Here is a 19,291-nt window from a genome sequence, read left to right on the forward strand (position 1 = left end):
GATAAGGTCATGTTACTGCAGCTATAAAGAGTTGTGAGTGAAACCCGTACATAAACCCATCACTCACCCGTCCTCCAGAGCGTCTCGGCGTGTACACGTGTTGGCACGTGAGCATATTTTCCCTCGTGTCCAAACATGCCAACTGAACAATCTGATAAGACGAGTGTGTGTGTGTCAGTGATTCCACCGAGAGCTGCTGCTTCCCTCGCCATCTTTAAACAAGTCCAACACTCATGCAGGGGATTAGTTATAGATTCTTAGGTCACAATTAAATCAAATGAACAAGCTGCAGACTTTTACCCGGTTACATCATATTAGACTCGAGAGGTCAATTCTGATTGGTCAGAATTTTCTAGAAGGTCTCAGAAGACAGACAGGTTTATTTGAACACACTTAATGAACACAGGGATGTCTGGTGCAGAGGAATTCCATTTAAATCAATACTTTACTGCAGTTCAGAACAAACACAAAGAGCAGACAGACTTTTTACAAGTTTTATTTTAAAGCTAGTGATTCTAAATAATCAGGGCAAAGTGAGAGAAGAAGCGTCTAGAAGGTTTTAGGGATCAAGATAGAGTGTTTCCCCCTCACTCCAGTATAAGAAGTGGAAATTTTTGTTTTTTTTTAAATTCTGGCTTTATACCTTTGTGGTGTTGCAAGATGGGATTGTCCTTCATACTTCTGTAAGACAAGCATGTAGGTTTAATAAGGAGCTTCTTCTTCTTCTTCCAGCTTTTCCCTTCAGGGGTCTCCACAGCGAATCGTCTCTCTCCACCTATCCCTATCTTCTGCATCCTCAACACTTACACCCACTAGCTTCATATCCTCATTTATTACATCCATATACCTCCTCTTTGGCCTTCCTCTTTGCCTCCTGCCTGGCAGCTCCATGTCCAACATTCTCCTACCAATATACTCACTCTCCCTCCTCTGGACATGTCCAAACCATCTTAACCTGGCCTCTCTAACTTTGTCCCCCAAACGTCCAACATGAGCTGTCCCTCTGATGTACTCATTCCTAATCCTGTCCAACCGTGTCCCTCCCACAGAGAACCTCAACATCTTCAGCTCTGCTACCTCCAGCTCCGACTCCTGTCTCTTCCTCAGTGACACTGCCTCTAAACCATACAGCATGGCCGGTCTCACCACTGCCTTGTACACCTTCAATTTTTAGATTAAATCTAATTTGCCAACACCCAGCTCGATACGTAGCATTTAAATCCAAAGCCGTGTCTCCTGATTGGTCAGGTCGTTTGTGCTATGTGCACTCTGATTGGTCAGAGCATGTTAATAAGGATTGTTCAGTATGTAGAAGCAGAGAAAGAAAGAAAGAAAGAAAGAAAGAAAGAAAGTAAGAAAGAAAGAAAGAGAGGGAACAAACACTTATAGCTGTAAATGAATTAAAAATGCATCTTCTTTGGAAAAAAAAACTCCAGCAACTGAGAAATGCTCAACAATCAGTCTGAGGCTGCTGTTCCCTTTCTCATATATATATATATACATATATGTGTGTATGTGTGTGTGTGTGTGTGTGTCTGTAGCAGGGAAGGATGATGAGCTGTAAGAAGGGTGTGTGTGTGTTCACCCCCTGACGCCACCTCCTGCAAGATAAGGAATGGGATCGGACAGAGAACATCTACACACTACTCTGTACATAACACACACACACACACACACACACCTGTAACACATTTCCCATTGAACAGCTTAGACATGACTAGACACTGAAATTTATCTGCAGACTGGCATGTCTCTCTCTCTCTCTCTCACACACACACCCATACATACACACACACACACACACACACACACACACACACTGTTTTATCCATATCCTTTTCTCAGTATCTTTTGTCACACCAATCATGAGATGAAGATGAAGATAGAGAAGCCTCCAGGGCCCATGTTTTCTTCTTCCTAGTTAGAGATTAAATCTATTTTGTATTTCCGATGTCTTCGTGAACATCATGTACTCGCAACGTCCAAGAGAATCCAGAGTGGGAATGTCTGTCACGTGTTTTATGTTATGGAAAGCTGTGGAAACGTGTGGAAGTGGATCTTGGAGATGGAGACGGAGAGAGAGAGAGAGAGAGAGATAGAGAAAGAGAAATAAATGGTGCTAATTTCTTTTCTATTAAACATTTAAATATATTTTACACACAAGCAACTAATGCACTTATTTAAATGTCATATTTTCACGTATCAATAAAAAAAAAAAAAAGCATGATGTGACCTGGTTTAAGACGTGACTGATTTATTTTCCTCCTGACTTCCTGTTTCATCCTGATCGGAAATGTTAGCAGCAGCACTGTATATGTAAGTAAATAAATAAATAAACAAACGTGTCAGTTTGCTTGGTGGCTCACTCTGTAAGTTCGATCCTCAGGGATAAACGTGTATAATTATTTAACTTAATAAACACTCAGCTTTGTGTGTAAAGCATAATGCAAAAATATACCACCATCCAATATTCCATCCATCCATCTTCTAAACCCGGTTCATTCCTATTAGGGTCACGGGGATCTGCTGGAGCCTATCCCAGCACACATTGGGTGAAAGGCAGGGGTACACCCTGGACAGGTCACCAGTCCATCACAGGGTCACACATATAGACAGACAACCACAAACACTCACACACACTCCTATGGGCAATTTAGAATTACCAATCAACCTAATGTACATGTTTTTGGACTGTGGGAGGAAACCGGAGTAATCCCACACAGGCACGGGGAGAACATGCAAACTCCACCCAGAAAGGCCCCTGCCTGTTCAAACCTGGGATTCGAACCCAAGACCTTCTTGCTGTGAGGCAACACTAACCACTAATTATTTACTTACTTATTCTATTTTATTTATTATTTTTATCTACTTCCTTTTTTCCTCACTTTTTTTTTTGTTACATTTGTTTGTTACATTTTTTAGACAGACATTTTTTTATTTACAGATCCAGTTTAGTGTCTTCATTTATAGGCACTTTAAATAACAGTGGGTTTAGGTTTCATCACCATGACGAAATAAAATCTAGAAAAAATCCTAAAGAAAATCCTAAATCTTTAAATGTTCTTATTTACTCATTTTGAAAGGCAATCACAATCGTATAAATCACGCATTTGTTCAGAAGACACCATCTAATAAAAAACCCTGATGTGGGGACAGGACTTAGACAGACGTCTCTAAGACACTGAATCTTACTCTAAGCGCTCCTCAGACCCGGCACCTGATTTAATCAGACCCAAAGATCAGTTTCCAAGGCTGCAGGACGGCCGAGTGAATCCGTCTGTGGCTAATGCGCTCTTCCTGAGATAAATCACATCAGGAAAAGTGTATAGCTCCAGGCACAGAGCACCGGAGACGTCCTCACTGGGAGAGTTTTAGACAGATCTACGATAACCTGGATCGTTTTACAGAACAACGAAAGTACATTTCTTCTTCCTGGTGAATTTCTCAGTGGGTTTTATCATGGCACAGAGTATGTTTATTATTATTTTCCCAAAGCCATTTTAAAATAATTTGGTTGAGGTGCCAACAGTTTCACTAAATATTAGAACAGCATATTGTTTTAAATTATTATGGCTTTTAAGTAAAAAATTTATTCTGTGTGAATGGAAAATATCCAATGAAGGGTGCCAATACTTTCATACTTGACTGTGCTATGCATTTATATACAGACTATACGATATACATGGTATATAACTGTGTGTGGAATCAGAGAGGGAAAAAACACGAAAGGTTATTGTGAGGACAAAAATTGTATTCTAACATTACATATTACTGTAATAATCTCAGAATGAAAAATATTTTTAGAAGAAAAATCTGTTAAGAATCATTTCTAAAATTATTGGAACATCTCTATTTTATGAAAACTAGCTTTTTATTAAGAATTTGTGAGAAAGTAGTTAAAGTTCACAAAGCTTTTATCATGTAATTTCCATGAAATTCCATAATAAAAGTACTTCTCCATAATAATGATTTCTCACGAACCCAATTATTATTATGATTTCTCACAGCACCGAGACGTTTTTCTCGAAAACAACAAGCTTGTATTAAAAAAATCAACGAGTGACGAAAACGCAAAACAAAGAGCTTTATTTCATTCTACATTTTACAAAAAACGCTAACGACAAACAGATTTTTAAGGTTCGACATTGTGCACTGCAGTTCTGATGGGAAAAGCATTTAAACCTGGCTCTCCCCAATTCCCACCCTCCCCAGTTTCCCAGGATTCACTGGGGCGGCGTTTAGGTGGTCATCATGCGCGGGGCGATGCTCATGGACATGAGCTCCTGGAACAGAAGCTTGCAGGCGTACGGCAGCCGCACCAGCGAGATCTACAACACGGAGATGAGAGGTTATGAGCTGATACACAGAAGAAAAAACATTAACATAAAAAATTAAAAAATAAATTATATAACTAAAATAAATAGAAAATAACTAAATATAAAAATATAAAATGATAATGTAAAAATTAATATAAAGTAAAGCAAAAATAAATATAATATAAATAGAAAATAAATATAAAAATAAATACATATGAAGTAAAAACATTTATATAAAATAAAAAATAAACAAAATTTGAAACAATATAAATAAATAATAAATATAAAATGAAACATTACTATAAAATACATAAATAAATAAAGATAAAATAATTAAATATAAATTAAGTAAATGTAAAAATAAATATAAAATGAAAATTGATATAAAATAAATCAAAATAAATAAAAAATAAATAGAAAATGAGTAAATTTAAAAAATAAATGCATAAAAAATTAAAAATTAATATAAAATAAATACAAATAAATATTAAAAAATAAAATAAAAGAAGATCAAGTATAAAGGCTCTGACCTGCGTCTTGTTGCGGCAGCCCCTGCACTCGTAGGTGTGCGTGCGTGTGTTAGCGATGGCCATGAGGCCGCACAGGTTACACACGTGCACCTGGTAAGGATCGGACGCCTCGAACAGCCGCTCCCTCAGGAACTGAGCTGCGCCGTGAGCGATCTGACAATCTCGCTCCATCTCTCCAAAACGCAGACCTCCGTCTCTGTACAACACAACCAAACAATTCAGTATATTCTTCTCTAAACCTCTACAGCTCCATGCATGTAAAGGAGGAAGCAGTGACCTCACCGTGATCTACCCTCCATAGGCTGCCTGTTGAGGATCTGGACAGGACCTCGTGCCCTCGAGTGGATCTTATCGTCCACCATGTGCTTGAGGCGCTGGTAGTAGGTGGGGCCGAGGAAGATCTGAGAGGTCAACTTACGACCCGTGAAACCGTTATATAGCACCTATAGGACCCGAGAGAGGACAGCGTCACAGAGCGTCTTGAGAGAATAACCCACACACACACCTGCATTTATATTACACTTCTGTCACGTGCTTCTTACCTCGTTTCCTCTGAGGTGGTAGCCGTATTCAGACAGCAGGTTGGACACTTTCTGCACATTCACAGCATCGTTGAACGGTGTGGCGTCACCGATCTCCCCTTTATTCGCAGAAACCTGAGATTACAGCAGACACATGTTTTCAGGTGAACAGTACAGTGGCACATGTGAGTCAATGAGTGTGTGTGAGTGTGTGTGTATACCTTCCCCTGCAGACACTCGATCAAGTGACCGACTGTCATTCTGGACGGGATAGCGTGGGGGTTGATGATGATGTCTGGGGTGATTCCTTCACATGTGAATGGCATGTCCTGAACAAACAGCAGCTCATGTTAGAAAACTGCACAAATGCAAGTCTTACCAAATCTCTGTGGTCTCAGAAGCACTGGACCTTCTCCATAGCAGTTCATAATGGTGCTTAATAATTCAGACACAAATATATAACAAGTCTCTTCTTCCCAGATCATCAGTCCTGTGACGATGTACATGATCTGCCGTAACATTCTCACCTCCTGCCTGTACTGAATCCCGCAGGTTCCCTTCTGTCCGTGTCGACTGGCGAACTTGTCTCCGATCTGAGGGATTCGGACCGAGCGCACCTGCAGGAAAACAAACAGACAGATAAATGATAAATGATTCACCGATACGATTCACGTTCTGAATCACCAGCAAGGAAAGGCCACACCCACCCGGATCTTGCAGAACTTGTAGCCCTCCTGGTTGAGAGTGACCATGACCTGGTCGACGATGCCGGTTTCGCTGGTGCGCAGGAAGGTGCTGCAGTCTCTCTTCGTGTAGCGCCGGTTGGTGCTGTCCAGCTCGTCGTCGTTTTCGGGCAGGGTGACCGTCTTTCCGATAATCACGTCCTCGCCGGACACGCGGACGCCCGGCGCTATCAGGCCATCGTCGTCCAGCTTGTCATAGATGGCGTGACGCATACCTGAGAGAGATTTACATTTTAGTCTATTGTTATTTTGGTGTTATAACAATATGAACAATGTCGTTATAAATTATGGCAGAAGCGTACGTTGAGTATCTTCAGCAATTCTAGAAGAAACACATGACCATGCAACAACTGACATTCTATCAGAATATGCTTCGAATGTATTTCTTAACACTTTGTTATAACTACAACGGAATAAAGCCTGAACAAGGCAACTTGGAGAACCTCAGCTGAACTACTGACTCACCTTGACACTCTTCACGCTTCGGTTTCTCAAAAATCTCCTCCTGGTCGAAGCCTTTCTTGGACTCCTGCTCTTTATAGGAGCGGTAGAACACTGACCTAAAAAACAAACAGAACATTTACTCTTTCACCTTTCTTTTTTGGAGTGAATTAAACATGTTGCCACTTTGAGCTATATTCCCGTGCACCATGTCACAAGTATAAGATGAAAGACTTACCTGAAGAAGCCTCGGTCCACTGCGGAGCGGTTCATGATGACCGAGTCCTCCTGATTGTAACCCGTGTATGATGCAATGGCCACAATAGAATTGATCCCTAGCAGAGAAGATGGATTTTAATATTCACTTGAAAAATTCTCCAGGTGGGAGGGGCATATCATACTCTCATGATATACACCGATCAAGCATAACATTATGACCACCTGTCTAATATCGTGTTGGTGCTGCCAAAACAGCCCTGACCAGTCCTGCACTGTGTATTCTGACCCCTTTCTATGGCCTATCCATCACAATTTGGTCCTTCGTCAAATCCTCACACTTGACCATTTTCCTGCTTCTAACACATCAACTTATTTACCTACTGCCTAATATATCCCACCCACTAACAGGTGCCATGATGAGGAGATACTCAGTCTTATTCACTTCACCTGGCACTGGTCATAATGTTATGGCTGTGAGAAGCAACTTACACAAACTACAACATGTTTAATTACAGCTCCAATCTGGAATAAATAAAACAGGATTAGTGTGTTGCTCCACCTGCTGGCAGCTCTCTGAAGCGCAGGTACTCCATGGAGCGCGTAGTGACCAGAGGTTTCTGTGGGTAATACAGCACGTGAGCCAGAGTGTCCATACGCACGTGGAAGTTGGTGATGTACACACCCATAGCCTGCTTCCCCATAGCAGACTGGTAGGTGTTCCTGGGAGACTACACACACACACACACACACACACACACACACACACACACACACACACACACAGAATGTGATTATTCTAACATGCATATCTTGTGTCTGTGTTTGCTCCTACAATGAAAGACAAATATCATCAAGTGTGTGTGTGTGTGTGTACCTGATTGTGATCAGGGAAAGGAATGATGGATGCACACACTCCCAGGATCATGGATGGATGGATCTCACAGTGTGTGTAGGTGGAGCAGTAGGCCACGCCCTTCTCCTGGAGGTCATCTGGGGTCATGGCCAACATCACAGTCTCCTCCTCTAGAGTATCAATATACTCCACTACGCCGCTCGCCACCAGGTCCTGCCAGCTACACACACACACACACACACACACACACACACACACAATAAATCCACCACCATAAGGATGCGTCTCAAAACAAACCCTAGAACAGAACCATGGTATCATCTTGACATCACGGCGGCCATGTTGCAGCACAACCGTCTGCATACCTGTAGTTGTTGTACTCTCGCTCTTTGAGCTGATCAATGTGACGTCTCTTCAGCAGGAGCTTCTGCTTCTCCACGATGAGCAGCGGCCGACAGATCCGCCCGGCGTCCGTGTAAATCCGGATCTCTCGCTCTCGGATATCACGGATCATCGAAACCTGAGTGGAGGAAGCTCGTTAGCTAGGGTTTGTTTTCGGGTTTTTTTTTTTTGGTTTTTTTTACACAAGTTGCAAACTCTCTCTTTTTCACCTCAGACACAATGATGTCCATCTGCCTCCTGAGCTTCCTCAGAGTGTTCATCAGCTGCTCGGGATCTTTGTGGATTCCAACCCAGCAGCCGTTCACAAAGATCTTCGTAGCGCTGAACAAGAGTGGAACAAGAGCTGTTAGTCGAATGATGACCCGGACAATGCTTATTCAGATAAATATCAGCTTTTTCTCCGGAAACTGACTCTGCGATAGCAGCAGGCGAGATCTCCTCGAGGTTCTCCATACTCCACTCTTCCAAGAACTCCAGAATGGGGGACGGCTGAGAACCCACGGAGATGTACGCCATCAGTGCCAAGTTCTTCACCAGACCTACAGCATGGCCCTGTACACGCAGACACACGGGAACTCCATGATGTTAACATGATGTGTTGGATTTCTCTCCTCCTTAGTGAGAATTTCATTTACGTACCTCGGGCGTCTCTGCGGGACACACCATACCCCACAGGGTGTTATGGAGCTGCCTGGGCTTCGCCAGTTTGCCGTCTCGGCCGATGGGAGAGTTCACGCGCCGGAGGTGAGAAAGCGTCGAGGCGAACGTCAGTCTGTTCAACACCTGAAGAGCAACAGGACAGGGTTGCTAGGGCTGAGTAATATGATCACAGCAACATATATCGTGATAATTTATATGACTTTTCTGAAAGATCACCAGTATCGTGATGTGAGAAGGGGAAAAATTAATATAAGAAAATTATATTTTTATAATAAAATAATTATAATAAAAAATTAATATAAATATATATATATATATATATATACACACACACATACACACGGTTTATTTTTCTATACAAACTTTCATCATGATAATTCTCACCTTATATTTTTATTACAAGATACGATTTTTTTTAAAGTAAATAAATGCGAGCTGTCTAATTAAAATATTGTAATTAATCTTTTTAAAAAAATGTGAATTGTTCTAATAAATAAAAATGTAAAACTTTAACATATATGTATTTTTTTGCAAACATTAAATAAATTAAATAAATATTTAAAAATAAATAAATATTATTTAAAAAAATACTATGATGCTTGTTTCTTGAAAGCAAATTTAAAAAATATTTCAATAAAAAATAAATATTTAAATAAATAATAATAATAATAATAAATAATGATAATTCATTTAATAGATTGAGGCTTGTGATTTGAAACGAGCTTAAAAAAAATTTCACAATTATAAATTTTTTATATATTCACGTGTGCCATAATAAGATCACCTGAGACACTCCGGCTCGAGCCTGATGGGCTTTTTTGACGTCGCCCCAGTTCCCCGTGGCCAGCGAATACTTCAGGCCATCTGAGATGATTCGTGTTTTGATGGCCAGCTCCAGGTTGAAGTCTTTCCCTCTGTCGATGAACTTCTGAGCGTAGATCCTGATCTCCTTCAGCAGGTTCTTGAACATTCTGTTGTGGTACAGTGTGTGTTTTAATGAGAGAATATAACAGGAAAAGAGATGAGAAGACAGGCAGAGATCCAAGGTTCTCACCCTCGGAAGAGGAAGGCCAGGAGCGGCCCGGCCAGATCCAGCCTCTTGTTGCCGTAATGATCTCTGTCGTCCAGCTCTCTTCTGCCCAGAGCCGCCAGCAGGAGCCTGTGTACCATATAACTGACCGAAAGATTTTTTTTTCATTAAAAATTACAAAGAATTACAAAAGTACAGTCATGTTAGACGCTCAGAATCTAGCAGTAATATGTGACAACCATAGATATGATGTAAAATGATCACATTTTATCCCTGTATGGAAATAACCTTACCCTAAAAAGTATGCCTTCTTGGTCTCGCAAAAGTCGGACACGCCCACGTGAGGCAGCACCTCCTTCTGCAGAACCTCCTTGGCGTATTTTATCCTCCTCTCTTTAGTGACGCCGGGTTTGGCTCCTCTGGACCCGATGAAGTTCAGAGCAACATTCTGCTCCTGGATCACGAACGCCTCATCCAGAGATGGCTTTACCTATAATGATAATAAAAATAAATAAATAAATAAGAACATCATCAATAATAAAATAAAAAAAAGTTGAGAGAGAGAGGTCTGTTTATCATTTTGGTGAATTAATGAGCAACATATCAGCGTTTAAACCCTTCGACCTTTCTCAGAAGGTTTACACAGGTTTTACCATTTCCATCATCTCGGGATCATCGAAGTCGTAGATGATGTGTTCCAGGATGTCTCTGTCGGACACGAAGCCCAGCGCTCGGAACACGATGATGATGGGAACTTCCTGTCTGATGTACGGTAAGGTGGAGACGATCCTCTGCCCGATTGCGCTCTTCTTCACTCCCTAGAAACAGGAACAGGAATGACTCAAGATCTGAGAGATGCTGTGTGATATAACCGTTAACTCAGTGGGAGATGATGATGGTGGTACCTGTCCTCCTCTGGCCATCATGCTGACCCAGATGGTGCTGGTAGGTCTGGAGGAGTTCTCCAGGCAGGACCTGCACTCGGCTGTGTAGGCGTACTTCGAGTCCTTCTTGGCGAACACGTAGACTGTATTCGTGGCCATTTTCTCCTGAGCGATCAGCACCTGGAGAACACACACACACATTCAGTAACACATCATTTCCTTTTACACTCTAAATGCTTCCTACACCAGCAGATCCCTGATCCTGACCTTCTCGGAGCCGTTGATGATGAAGTAGCCGCCCGGGTCGAGAGGACACTCGTTCAGCTCACACAGGTCACGGTCCGTCAGGCCGCTCAACAGGCAGTAGGTGGACCGGAGCATGATGGGAATTTTACCGATGAAGGTTTTCTGGTGCTGCGTCTGCTGCTGCTCCTCTCCCTCCTTTATGATGGTCTTGGTGATGTCCACGTACAGAGGAGCCGAGTAACTAAACACACACACACAGGGTTGTCAGTCAGAATGAAGAGGGCGTGGCCTCTAACCTCCCCACACACATATGGACTGGCTGATTATTTGTGTATGATGATGAAGAGTATGTATCACATTGTCCTGTTTTTACATGTCAACATTATTTTCTATCTTGGTTTTAAAAAAGGTGAGACATGTTCACGTCATCCGGCTATACTGACGTGAGGTTTCGGAGCCGTGCTTCGTTTGGCATCATGGGTGACGGAGCGCCGTCTCGTTCCCAGTGTGTCGGCTTGGACAGATAGATCTGCTCAAACTTCAGCAGGTAACGAGGCTGCACAGAGGAAACATGAAGATTTAATAAACCCTAAGATTTTTGGCAGAAGTGTGTGTGTGAGACTGAGAGAGAGAGAGAGAGACAGGGAGAGAGAGAGAGAGAGAGAGAAAAAGACAGCTCACCGGTTCCTCCACCTCTCCGGAGGTGTGCTGGGCCTCAGCCTGCAGGTCAATGGGAGGCGCGTCCTCCACAATCCTCTGGACGGACATCTGAATAAACTCATCGAATGAATCCAGCTGTTGCCGCACCAAACCTTTCTCATCGAAATAGGAGCTGAGGGCAAAACAAACAAAACCATAAACATCAATAACGAGCAGTTCTTCACATGACACGAGTTTTAATGAAGTCAGAAAGTAAACATGAGCTAAAAAAAGTAAAAGTGACCTGATAACGATCCAGCAGGCTTCCTGCCACAGATCAGGAGTGATCTCATCATCATCCTCATCATACTGGATATCTGCAGCAAGAGAACACAGACATATAAATAAATGAATCCCAAATGCTTTTCTATAAAGTTATTAAGCTATAACTTTAAGAGGGAAAGAGAGAGAGAGAGAAAGAGATAGAGGCGCGTGCCATTATTACACACAATACAAAATGCACTATCCAGAATAGAACAGTTATTAGCATTACACTAAATGCTAACAAAGAGTGCGGAAAATATAGGAATAGAAACGTAAAAGAACACAGAACAAAATATCCCAATGTTTAAAATTCGACGTTTAAGGTTTGCAAAATGTTTAAAGTTGCAAACAGTTCAATAAACGTTAATGCTAACGTTAAAGCTAGCTAACGTTATTTTTCCTGTAAGCACCCGTATTGCAACAGCGCTCGCCTCCTTTATGCTGATTGGCTAGAACGGGACCTAATGAGCCACCGATTGGACAGTGAAATCAGCATCCAATCGTCACAAAGGAATGTGAACAGGGCAAACCAATCGTTGTGAAAGAGGCGGGGCTTGTCAAGGAAAACGGGTGGAGAATTAAAAAAAGAGCTATATTGTTAGCTAACGAAGAAAAAATACGCTACGTTAATGCATCTGATTTTGTTATCAAATACAGTCTGAAGAACCACATACAATATCAACTTATAAACACACCTTCGTCTTGGTCATACATCGTGTTTCGGTGTAGTTATCCCCTTTAAAATAATAAATAAATATGAAGAGTGAAATCTGCAGCAACGTTCCCGGCGCTTAAAACGCGCTCTATTTAGAAACTTCACTGAACTACGCTACAGGAGTAGATGGCGCATAAAATATAAGTCACTTCCGGGATTAGTATTGTCAAAAATGGTCAATTGTCAAAAACTGATAGTTATGTGTCTCGATTGAATATTACTCGATTTTTAATTTTTATACATTTTATTTATTTTATTATTATTATTTTTTAGTTTGTCCTGAAGAAAAAACAAAGTTTTTATAACACCCCCCCATGTGACGTAGTTTTCCTGCGACTGAGAAAAAAAGCACCCCCGTCATTTCACGTGTTGACGTTTTTCAAGGTTGTAAACGCTTATACAGGTTTATAGCGGGTTTTTAAAATCATGTTCAGGTTATCACAAGTGCCTGTCTTCAGTGTGTTCAGGTTTCCTGCATCGAGGCGATTAAAATGTGTTTTAATGACCAGACATAAACAGTACGGAGGCTTCGAATGGAGACATCTATCTCAGTCCTCACTTTACTTTGACCTGATGTCCAAAAACAAAGAGCAGCAAACTTTTGGGATTTCTAAGAACCGGACACCTACGAATGGGACTTTCAGATTTCACAGCACTGAGGAGACATCTAAAAACAGGCATAAAGCTCCATCAGAGACCTATTCATCTGTGGAACCTGACAAGGAGGAAGAATTCGTCTTCTTGGAGCACTGTGAATACATGGACCACGAAAAGGATCATTTTCCTGAACAGCTTCAGATCACAGAGTCCATGAAAGCGAAACAGGAGAAGCAGTCTCGAAAGACTGTAACAGAACTGCAGCAAAAAGCTCTGGAGCTGCAGCTGAGCTCTTTAAAAGATGTTGGAGATCTTAACATGGACCTGGATGATTGTATCGAATTCCACGATGTTGGGTTTCCACTGGAACGATCCAGGAAGAAGAAGACGACAAGACAGGTCCAGAAGATCTACGGAAGTCCAGATGCTGAGATGGAGATCAGCGATATCTCCTGCTCCGGCTGTGGCGCCTTAATGCACTGCATGGCTCCTGAAGTTCCTGGTTACCTTCCAAGTGAGAAATATAAAGAATTATTAGAAGAAGACAAACTCAAGAAGGCGATATGTCAGCGCTGTTTTCTGCTCACACACCACCAGAAGGCGTTGAACGTCACCATGTCGAAGGAAGAGTACAGGAAAATTGTGAGTAGAATTAAATCTGAGAAAGCCTTGGTGCTGCTCATCGTGGATCTCCTTGATCTTCCGGACTCCATCATACCTGACCTGCCACAGCTCGTGGGCAAAAATAAGCACATCATTGTTTTAGGGAATAAAATAGACCTGCTGCCTGGTGATTCCCAGAATTACCTCCAGAGGATCAGGAGGCAGCTGGCTCAGTATTGCACTGATGCTGGAATCCCCACACAAGATTCCAAGGATGTTCATTTGATCAGCGCTAAAACAGGATACGGGATTGAGAACTTGATTACAAAGCTCCAGGCATCTTGGAAATATAAAGGAGACGTGTATTTGGTTGGTACCGCCAATGCTGGCAAGTCAACTTTGTTTAACACTCTTCTGGAGTCTGATTACTGCAAATCCAGAGCATCAGACGTGATCCATAAAGCCACAATATCACCATGGCCTGGTAAGGCATGACTCATTGACGTTAAGGTTGTATTTAAGAGGAAAGAAAATAATCTTGGTGCAAAATAAATGCATGAGATGGTGATCTTTGGAGTGAATCAGCTTATTTGACTCACTTCACCAATGCGATTCGACTCTTTCGGCTTTGGCAGTTCAGTGACATTTTGTTCTAAACTGTGATAGGTTGTGAGAATGATATGTAAAAAGGATAAATTATAAATATAATAATTATAAACACAGTCTCAGAGGACACTTGAGCACAATTTCGGTAGACAAAAGGCTCATATATGTGAATCGATTCAAAGAGTTGACTAATTTGTGAACGTTTCAGAAATATTCACATTTGTGGATAATGAGGTAAAGATTAGTCTATTTTTTTTTCCATAAATCCTATCAAGCTAGATGGATGAAATATATACACTATATTACCAAAAGTTTTGGGACATCTGCCTTTACATGCACATGAATGTAATATGGAGTTGTCCCGGCCTTTGCAGCTATAACAGCTTCAACTCTTCTGGGAAGTCTTTCCACAAGGTTTAGGAGTGTGTTTATGGGAATTTTTTAACAATTCCTCTAGAAGAAGAATATTTGTGAGGTCAGGCACTGATGTTGGACGAGAAGGCCTGACTAGCAGTCTCGGCCCTAATTCATCCCAAAGGTGTTCTATGGGGTTGAGGTCAGGACTCTGTGCAGGCCAGTCAAGTTCCTCCACACCAAACTCCCTCATCCATGTCTTTATGGACCTTGCTTTGGTCACTGGTGTGCAGTCATGTTGGAACAGGAAGGGGTCATCCCCAAACTGTTCCCACAAAGAGTATGAAATTGTCCAAAATGTCTTGGTATGAAGCTGAAGCATTAAGAGTTCCTTTCACTGGAACTAAGGAGCCGAGCTCAACCCCTGAATTCAGTGATTTGGAGGGGTGTCCCAAAACTTTCGGCAATATAGTATATATGCATATTCTTGTCAGAAACACCACAAATCTAGCCATGGGGGTCACAGTCCAGTGACTTCTGTGCCGGTCCCAAACCCGGATAAATAGAGAGGGTTGCGTCAGGAAGGGCATCTGGTGTAAAACATTGCCAAATTTAATCAAGCGAATCGTCAGTACTCTGACGTAATACCACAAGTTTACATCACAGTAGCTAACTGACGAAAACTGGCAGTAAGGATTATTAATATTTATGAAAATAACTTTAAAATCCTCGCAGAAACAAATACTATCAAGTTAGCTAAGGTTAACTAGCTGGCTGTTTTTAGCATTCAGGATTGTGAAATATATGAAAACATCTGAAAATTCCTGTCAGAAAGTTTACCTTCTTTTAGCTAGAAGGCTAGCATTAGTTTTAAAGATTCTTTATCATTTTTAAATATGACTTAAAATCCTCAGAAATCTTGGCATGGCAGCTTCCCAGTGAAAGTGTTGAAAATGTACAGCGTATGACTGAAAATTCCTGTCAGAAACACCACAGCTTTACCTCATGTCAGCTAATATGCTAGTCCAGTTATCTAAGGTTAGCTAGCTGGCTAGTGCTCTCTGTGAAGATTATGATAATTTAGACTTATTTGTGAATTAAAAAATAATTACACTTACACTCTTTAGTCTAACTGGCTAGGAGTAAAATGTATTAGCATTTCTGAACATGAGTTTAAAAACCTGTCAGACATTTTGTTAGCTCATTTAGTTGGCTAACACTAGCAGTGGAGATTATGAACATTTTAGCACAGTTAGCTGTAGCAGTGAATACATTTAGCAGAAAACATGGGGTAACAATTTTTATTAATAAAATAAAGAAACTGTGTATTCTTCTAAAATAATTAATTATTCTATTGATTTTCAACATTTTGTGTGTGTTTAAAGTTATATATGGATAAAGGACAGTGATTTTTTTAAGAATAAAAGATTATGAGTTGTGAAAATGTTTAAATGAAGACACTTATTTATATCTTTTTATTATTTTCTTTTCTGAAGGGACAACACTGAACCTCCTGAAGTTCCCCATCATCAACCCGACGCCGTACAGGATGTTCAGACGTGCGGAGCGACTGCGAATGGCGGCACGACAGACCGAGGACGATCTCGATCCTGAAGAGCTGAAGAGAATCCAACATTTACATAAACAAGGCTACTTGATCGGTGAGCTAGTGCATGATGATCGATTATCCATAAGTGTTTGAAACCAGAAATCTTGGCAAGACACGTACCGCGTATGACTGAAAATTCCTGTCAGAAACATCACAGATTTACCTCACATTAGCTAATATGCTAGTCAAGTTATCTAGCTGGCCAGTGTGTCGGTGACTATTATGATCATTTAGACTTATTTGTGAATTAAAAATCATTATAATTCCTGTCAGAAACACTCTTAGAGTTTAGCTAACTGGCTCGAAGTAATATTTATTAGCATTTCTGGACATTAGTTTAAAAACCTGTCAGAAATCTGTGAGATGAAATTTGCATCTCCTTTATGGCAGGTCGTGTCGGGAGAACGTTCCGGGTCCCGTCTTCCAGAAAAGACGTTGTGGACTTTGACCCAGACAGCCTCAGCTTCGGAGAGGACCTGAATGAAGACAACGTGGGCTTACGGAGCTCCAAAGACGAAGCTCTGGAGGCGGAATTTACATACAACGAAATAAAAGACGCTCACTGGTTCTACGACACGCCGGGAATCATGAAAGACCGTGATGTGAGTATGATCACACTTTGATTCGAGTGTATTCTGTAATTCTTTGTAAATGTGCTTCAAGGTTGTCATTCAATCCCCAGATTCTCAGCCTGCTGCACGAACAGGAAGTGAAGCTCGTGCTACCGACGCACGCCATCACGCCCAGGACATTTGTACTGAAGCCGGGGATGGTGTTGTTTTTCGGAGCGTTGGCACGGATCGATTATCTGGAAGTGAGATCTTTTGATTTATTTGGATTTGAACTGATCGTGTCACTGTGATCGAGATCACGTGTCCTTATAATCTCCATGCTTTTTCTCCAGGGAAATCAGCCATGTTGGTTTAGCGTGGTGGCTTCGTCTCAAATCCCCATACACATCACTAGTTTGGACAAAGCTGACTCCACGTACCAGAAGCATGCCGGACAAGCGCTACTCGCTGTAAGTTAGTCAGATTCAATTTCATTTTCCATGAAACTAGTTAGTCGTTTCTTCACCAACTTTGCTTTGTTTTTCCTCACTCTCTACATTAATCCTTCTATCTTGACACCACTTCCTGTTTAGGTGCCAAAAGGCGGAGAGGAACGAATGAAAACCTTTCCAGCTTTCGTGTCTCGAGACTTTGAGCTCGAGGGCCGTGGACTGAATATGGCAGTGACCGACATCAAACTATCTTCAGCAGGTGCTCCAGTATAACTAATACAATATGCAGAAGATTAAATCCCTGAATCAAATCCCCACAATGCACTGCAGGATCTGAACATCAGCACTAATTCACTGTGTGTGGTTTGGGACACGTCCACAGGTTGGATCGCCGTAACAGCGGCCGATTTGGAGCGCCTCCGGCTCAGATGCCACGCCCCCAAGGAGGCAGGGCTTTGTTTACGAGATCCAGCACTCCTCCCGCACATCGTCGATGTGAAGGGGTCACGGATTCCCAAATCTCCTGCCTACAGGACGAAGAAACCACAAGCGCCACTGGATACGATTCTTTCTGGAAGAAGACAGAAGACGAAAAAATGACCCAATAAAATTATGAGTAATAAAAAATGAATGATTATAACTAATAATAATTATTTACACTGCAACATGACGATACAGTGAGACGACATTAATTTGAAGTCACAGAATGATATGACTAAGTGTGAAAGTTAGCACGCCCCCTCATCAACTGTGTTTATGCTACATTAGTGCAGGATGTTCAGTTTGTCACAATGTTCATTAACATGTAAATGAAACAGGGTTTGGGCAGCTTGGTGGTTAGCACTGGTGCCTCACAGCAAGAAGGTCCTGGGTGCGAATCCCGGGTTCGAACAGGCAGGGGCCTTTCTGTGTGGAGTTTGCATGTTCTCCCCGTGCCTGCGTGGGTTTACTCCGGTTTCCTCCTACAGTCGTGTACATTAGGTTGATTGGTAATTCTAAATTGCCCATGGGACTGAGTGTGTGTGGTTGTCTGTCTATATGTGTGGCCCTGCACAGGGTGTCCCCCTGCTTTTCACCCAATGTCTGCTCCAGCAGATCCCCGTGACCCTAATTAGGAATAAAGTGGGTATAGAAAATGGATGGATGAATGAAATGGGGTTTTGACAAACTGTCTACACTGTACACTGTAAACTATCTCTATACATGGAATAACAGATGTAATAATCATGTAAACATGTAAATAAGAGTTTCATGCGGTTGTGTAATATGATTTTGACTGTATAATAAATTGCATATATTTCCAAAAAAAAAAGTCAGTACTTTTATATCACTAATCAATAATATACCTACTTTATTATGCCAAAAAAATGATTGTTTAAAACAGCAATTCTCAGATTCTCTGCTTCTTATACACTTAGATGTGGTTGAGCTTCAGCTACACTATACAATTCATGATTTGCTCTTATGACTTTTGGTGTTAAGACTTACATCAGATTATATGATGCTTAATCAGGACAGATGTGCCCGCTACTACAGATGTGGTTGGGCTGTTCTGCATTACACAACACAATATAACTGCACTATACTATGATATTAGGATAATTTAGCAAATAATAACATACGATTGGTTTCTTTGCTATTTAAGTACCAAACATGTCGGGTTTAACTATATAACATTGTTCTACTTTTTCTCGTTTCTCACATTTCATATAGATCCACTTTAGATGTATTTAATTTAGAGTTTTATGATAATCTGTCCAATAGGAAATGTTCCCTATATGCCACTTCTTTTCTGGCACTTTGACCTCAATCAAAATCAGAAAAAGAATTTCCGAAATCGTTAAACTTACCTCATGTGTCATATACAGACGTTCCTGCTCAGTTCTAACACATAAAAACAAATAAAACAAAATCCTAATACGAGATTTTAATCAAAACAAACCCGGCGTCTTTGTATACAGTTGCATTGATTTGCAAGTGAATCTCGTCCCTTCCA

General features: G+C 41.3%; 3 protein-coding genes across 3 annotated transcripts in view; 2 read left to right on the forward strand and 1 right to left on the reverse strand.

Annotated features, from left to right (window-relative positions):
- Nucleotides 1–1,612, forward strand: part of igfbp7 (insulin-like growth factor binding protein 7) — a 7,204-nt gene extending 5,592 nt beyond the window's left edge. Inside the window, 1 exon segment of the mRNA XM_058411445.1 lies at nucleotides 1,050–1,612. Coding sequence (XP_058267428.1) covers nucleotides 1,050–1,174 — 125 coding nt within the window. The 3' untranslated portion in view covers nucleotides 1,175–1,612.
- A 2,459-nt stretch (nucleotides 1,613–4,071) lies between these two features.
- On the reverse strand, nucleotides 4,072–12,642 carry polr2b (RNA polymerase II subunit B). Its single transcript, XM_058411418.1, has 25 exons — nucleotides 12,504–12,642; nucleotides 11,789–11,861; nucleotides 11,527–11,677; nucleotides 11,289–11,401; nucleotides 10,867–11,086; nucleotides 10,621–10,779; nucleotides 10,369–10,533; nucleotides 10,009–10,205; nucleotides 9,740–9,859; nucleotides 9,470–9,656; nucleotides 8,665–8,808; nucleotides 8,438–8,577; nucleotides 8,235–8,346; nucleotides 7,989–8,143; nucleotides 7,645–7,843; nucleotides 7,330–7,498; nucleotides 6,790–6,886; nucleotides 6,576–6,670; nucleotides 6,075–6,325; nucleotides 5,895–5,984; nucleotides 5,589–5,696; nucleotides 5,389–5,502; nucleotides 5,129–5,289; nucleotides 4,847–5,042; nucleotides 4,072–4,328 (listed from the first exon to the last, which is right to left on the reverse strand). Exons 1-25 carry the CDS (start codon nucleotides 12,520–12,522, stop codon nucleotides 4,239–4,241), a joined length of 3,525 nt encoding a protein of 1,174 aa, XP_058267401.1. The 5' UTR covers nucleotides 12,523–12,642; the 3' UTR covers nucleotides 4,072–4,238.
- Nucleotides 12,643–12,859: 217 nt separating this feature from the next.
- Nucleotides 12,860–18,597, forward strand: noa1 (nitric oxide associated 1). The gene is made up of 7 exons (XM_058416522.1): nucleotides 12,860–14,207; nucleotides 16,180–16,344; nucleotides 16,683–16,894; nucleotides 16,975–17,106; nucleotides 17,197–17,313; nucleotides 17,437–17,554; nucleotides 17,678–18,597. The coding sequence occupies exons 1-7, from the start codon at nucleotides 12,950–12,952 to the stop codon at nucleotides 17,893–17,895; spliced, it is 2,220 nt and encodes a 739-aa protein (XP_058272505.1). The 5' UTR covers nucleotides 12,860–12,949; the 3' UTR covers nucleotides 17,896–18,597.
- Nucleotides 18,598–19,291: the final 694 nt, after the last annotated feature.

This window comes from Hemibagrus wyckioides, linkage group LG02 (assembly GCF_019097595.1).
Source record: "Hemibagrus wyckioides isolate EC202008001 linkage group LG02, SWU_Hwy_1.0, whole genome shotgun sequence".
In the NCBI taxonomy this organism is placed as follows: domain Eukaryota; kingdom Metazoa; phylum Chordata; class Actinopteri; order Siluriformes; family Bagridae; genus Hemibagrus; species Hemibagrus wyckioides.

Coding starts and splice junctions, on each gene's coding strand:
- noa1 (XM_058416522.1), top strand. CDS start 12,950: ATGTTCAGGTTATCACAAGTGCCTGTCTTCAGTGTGTTCAGGTTTCCT. Junction 16,895..16,974: donor GAATCATGAAAGACCGTGAT/GTGAGTATGATC, acceptor TTCAATCCCCAG/ATTCTCAGCCTGCTGCACGA. Junction 17,107..17,196: donor CACGGATCGATTATCTGGAA/GTGAGATCTTTT, acceptor CTTTTTCTCCAG/GGAAATCAGCCATGTTGGTT.
- polr2b (XM_058411418.1), bottom strand. Junction 10,780..10,866: donor TCATCAACGGCTCCGAGAAG/GTCAGGATCAGG, acceptor TGTGTTCTCCAG/GTGCTGATCGCTCAGGAGAA. Junction 6,887..7,329: donor CTTCAGAGAGCTGCCAGCAG/GTGGAGCAACAC, acceptor CTTCTCTGCTAG/GGATCAATTCTATTGTGGCC.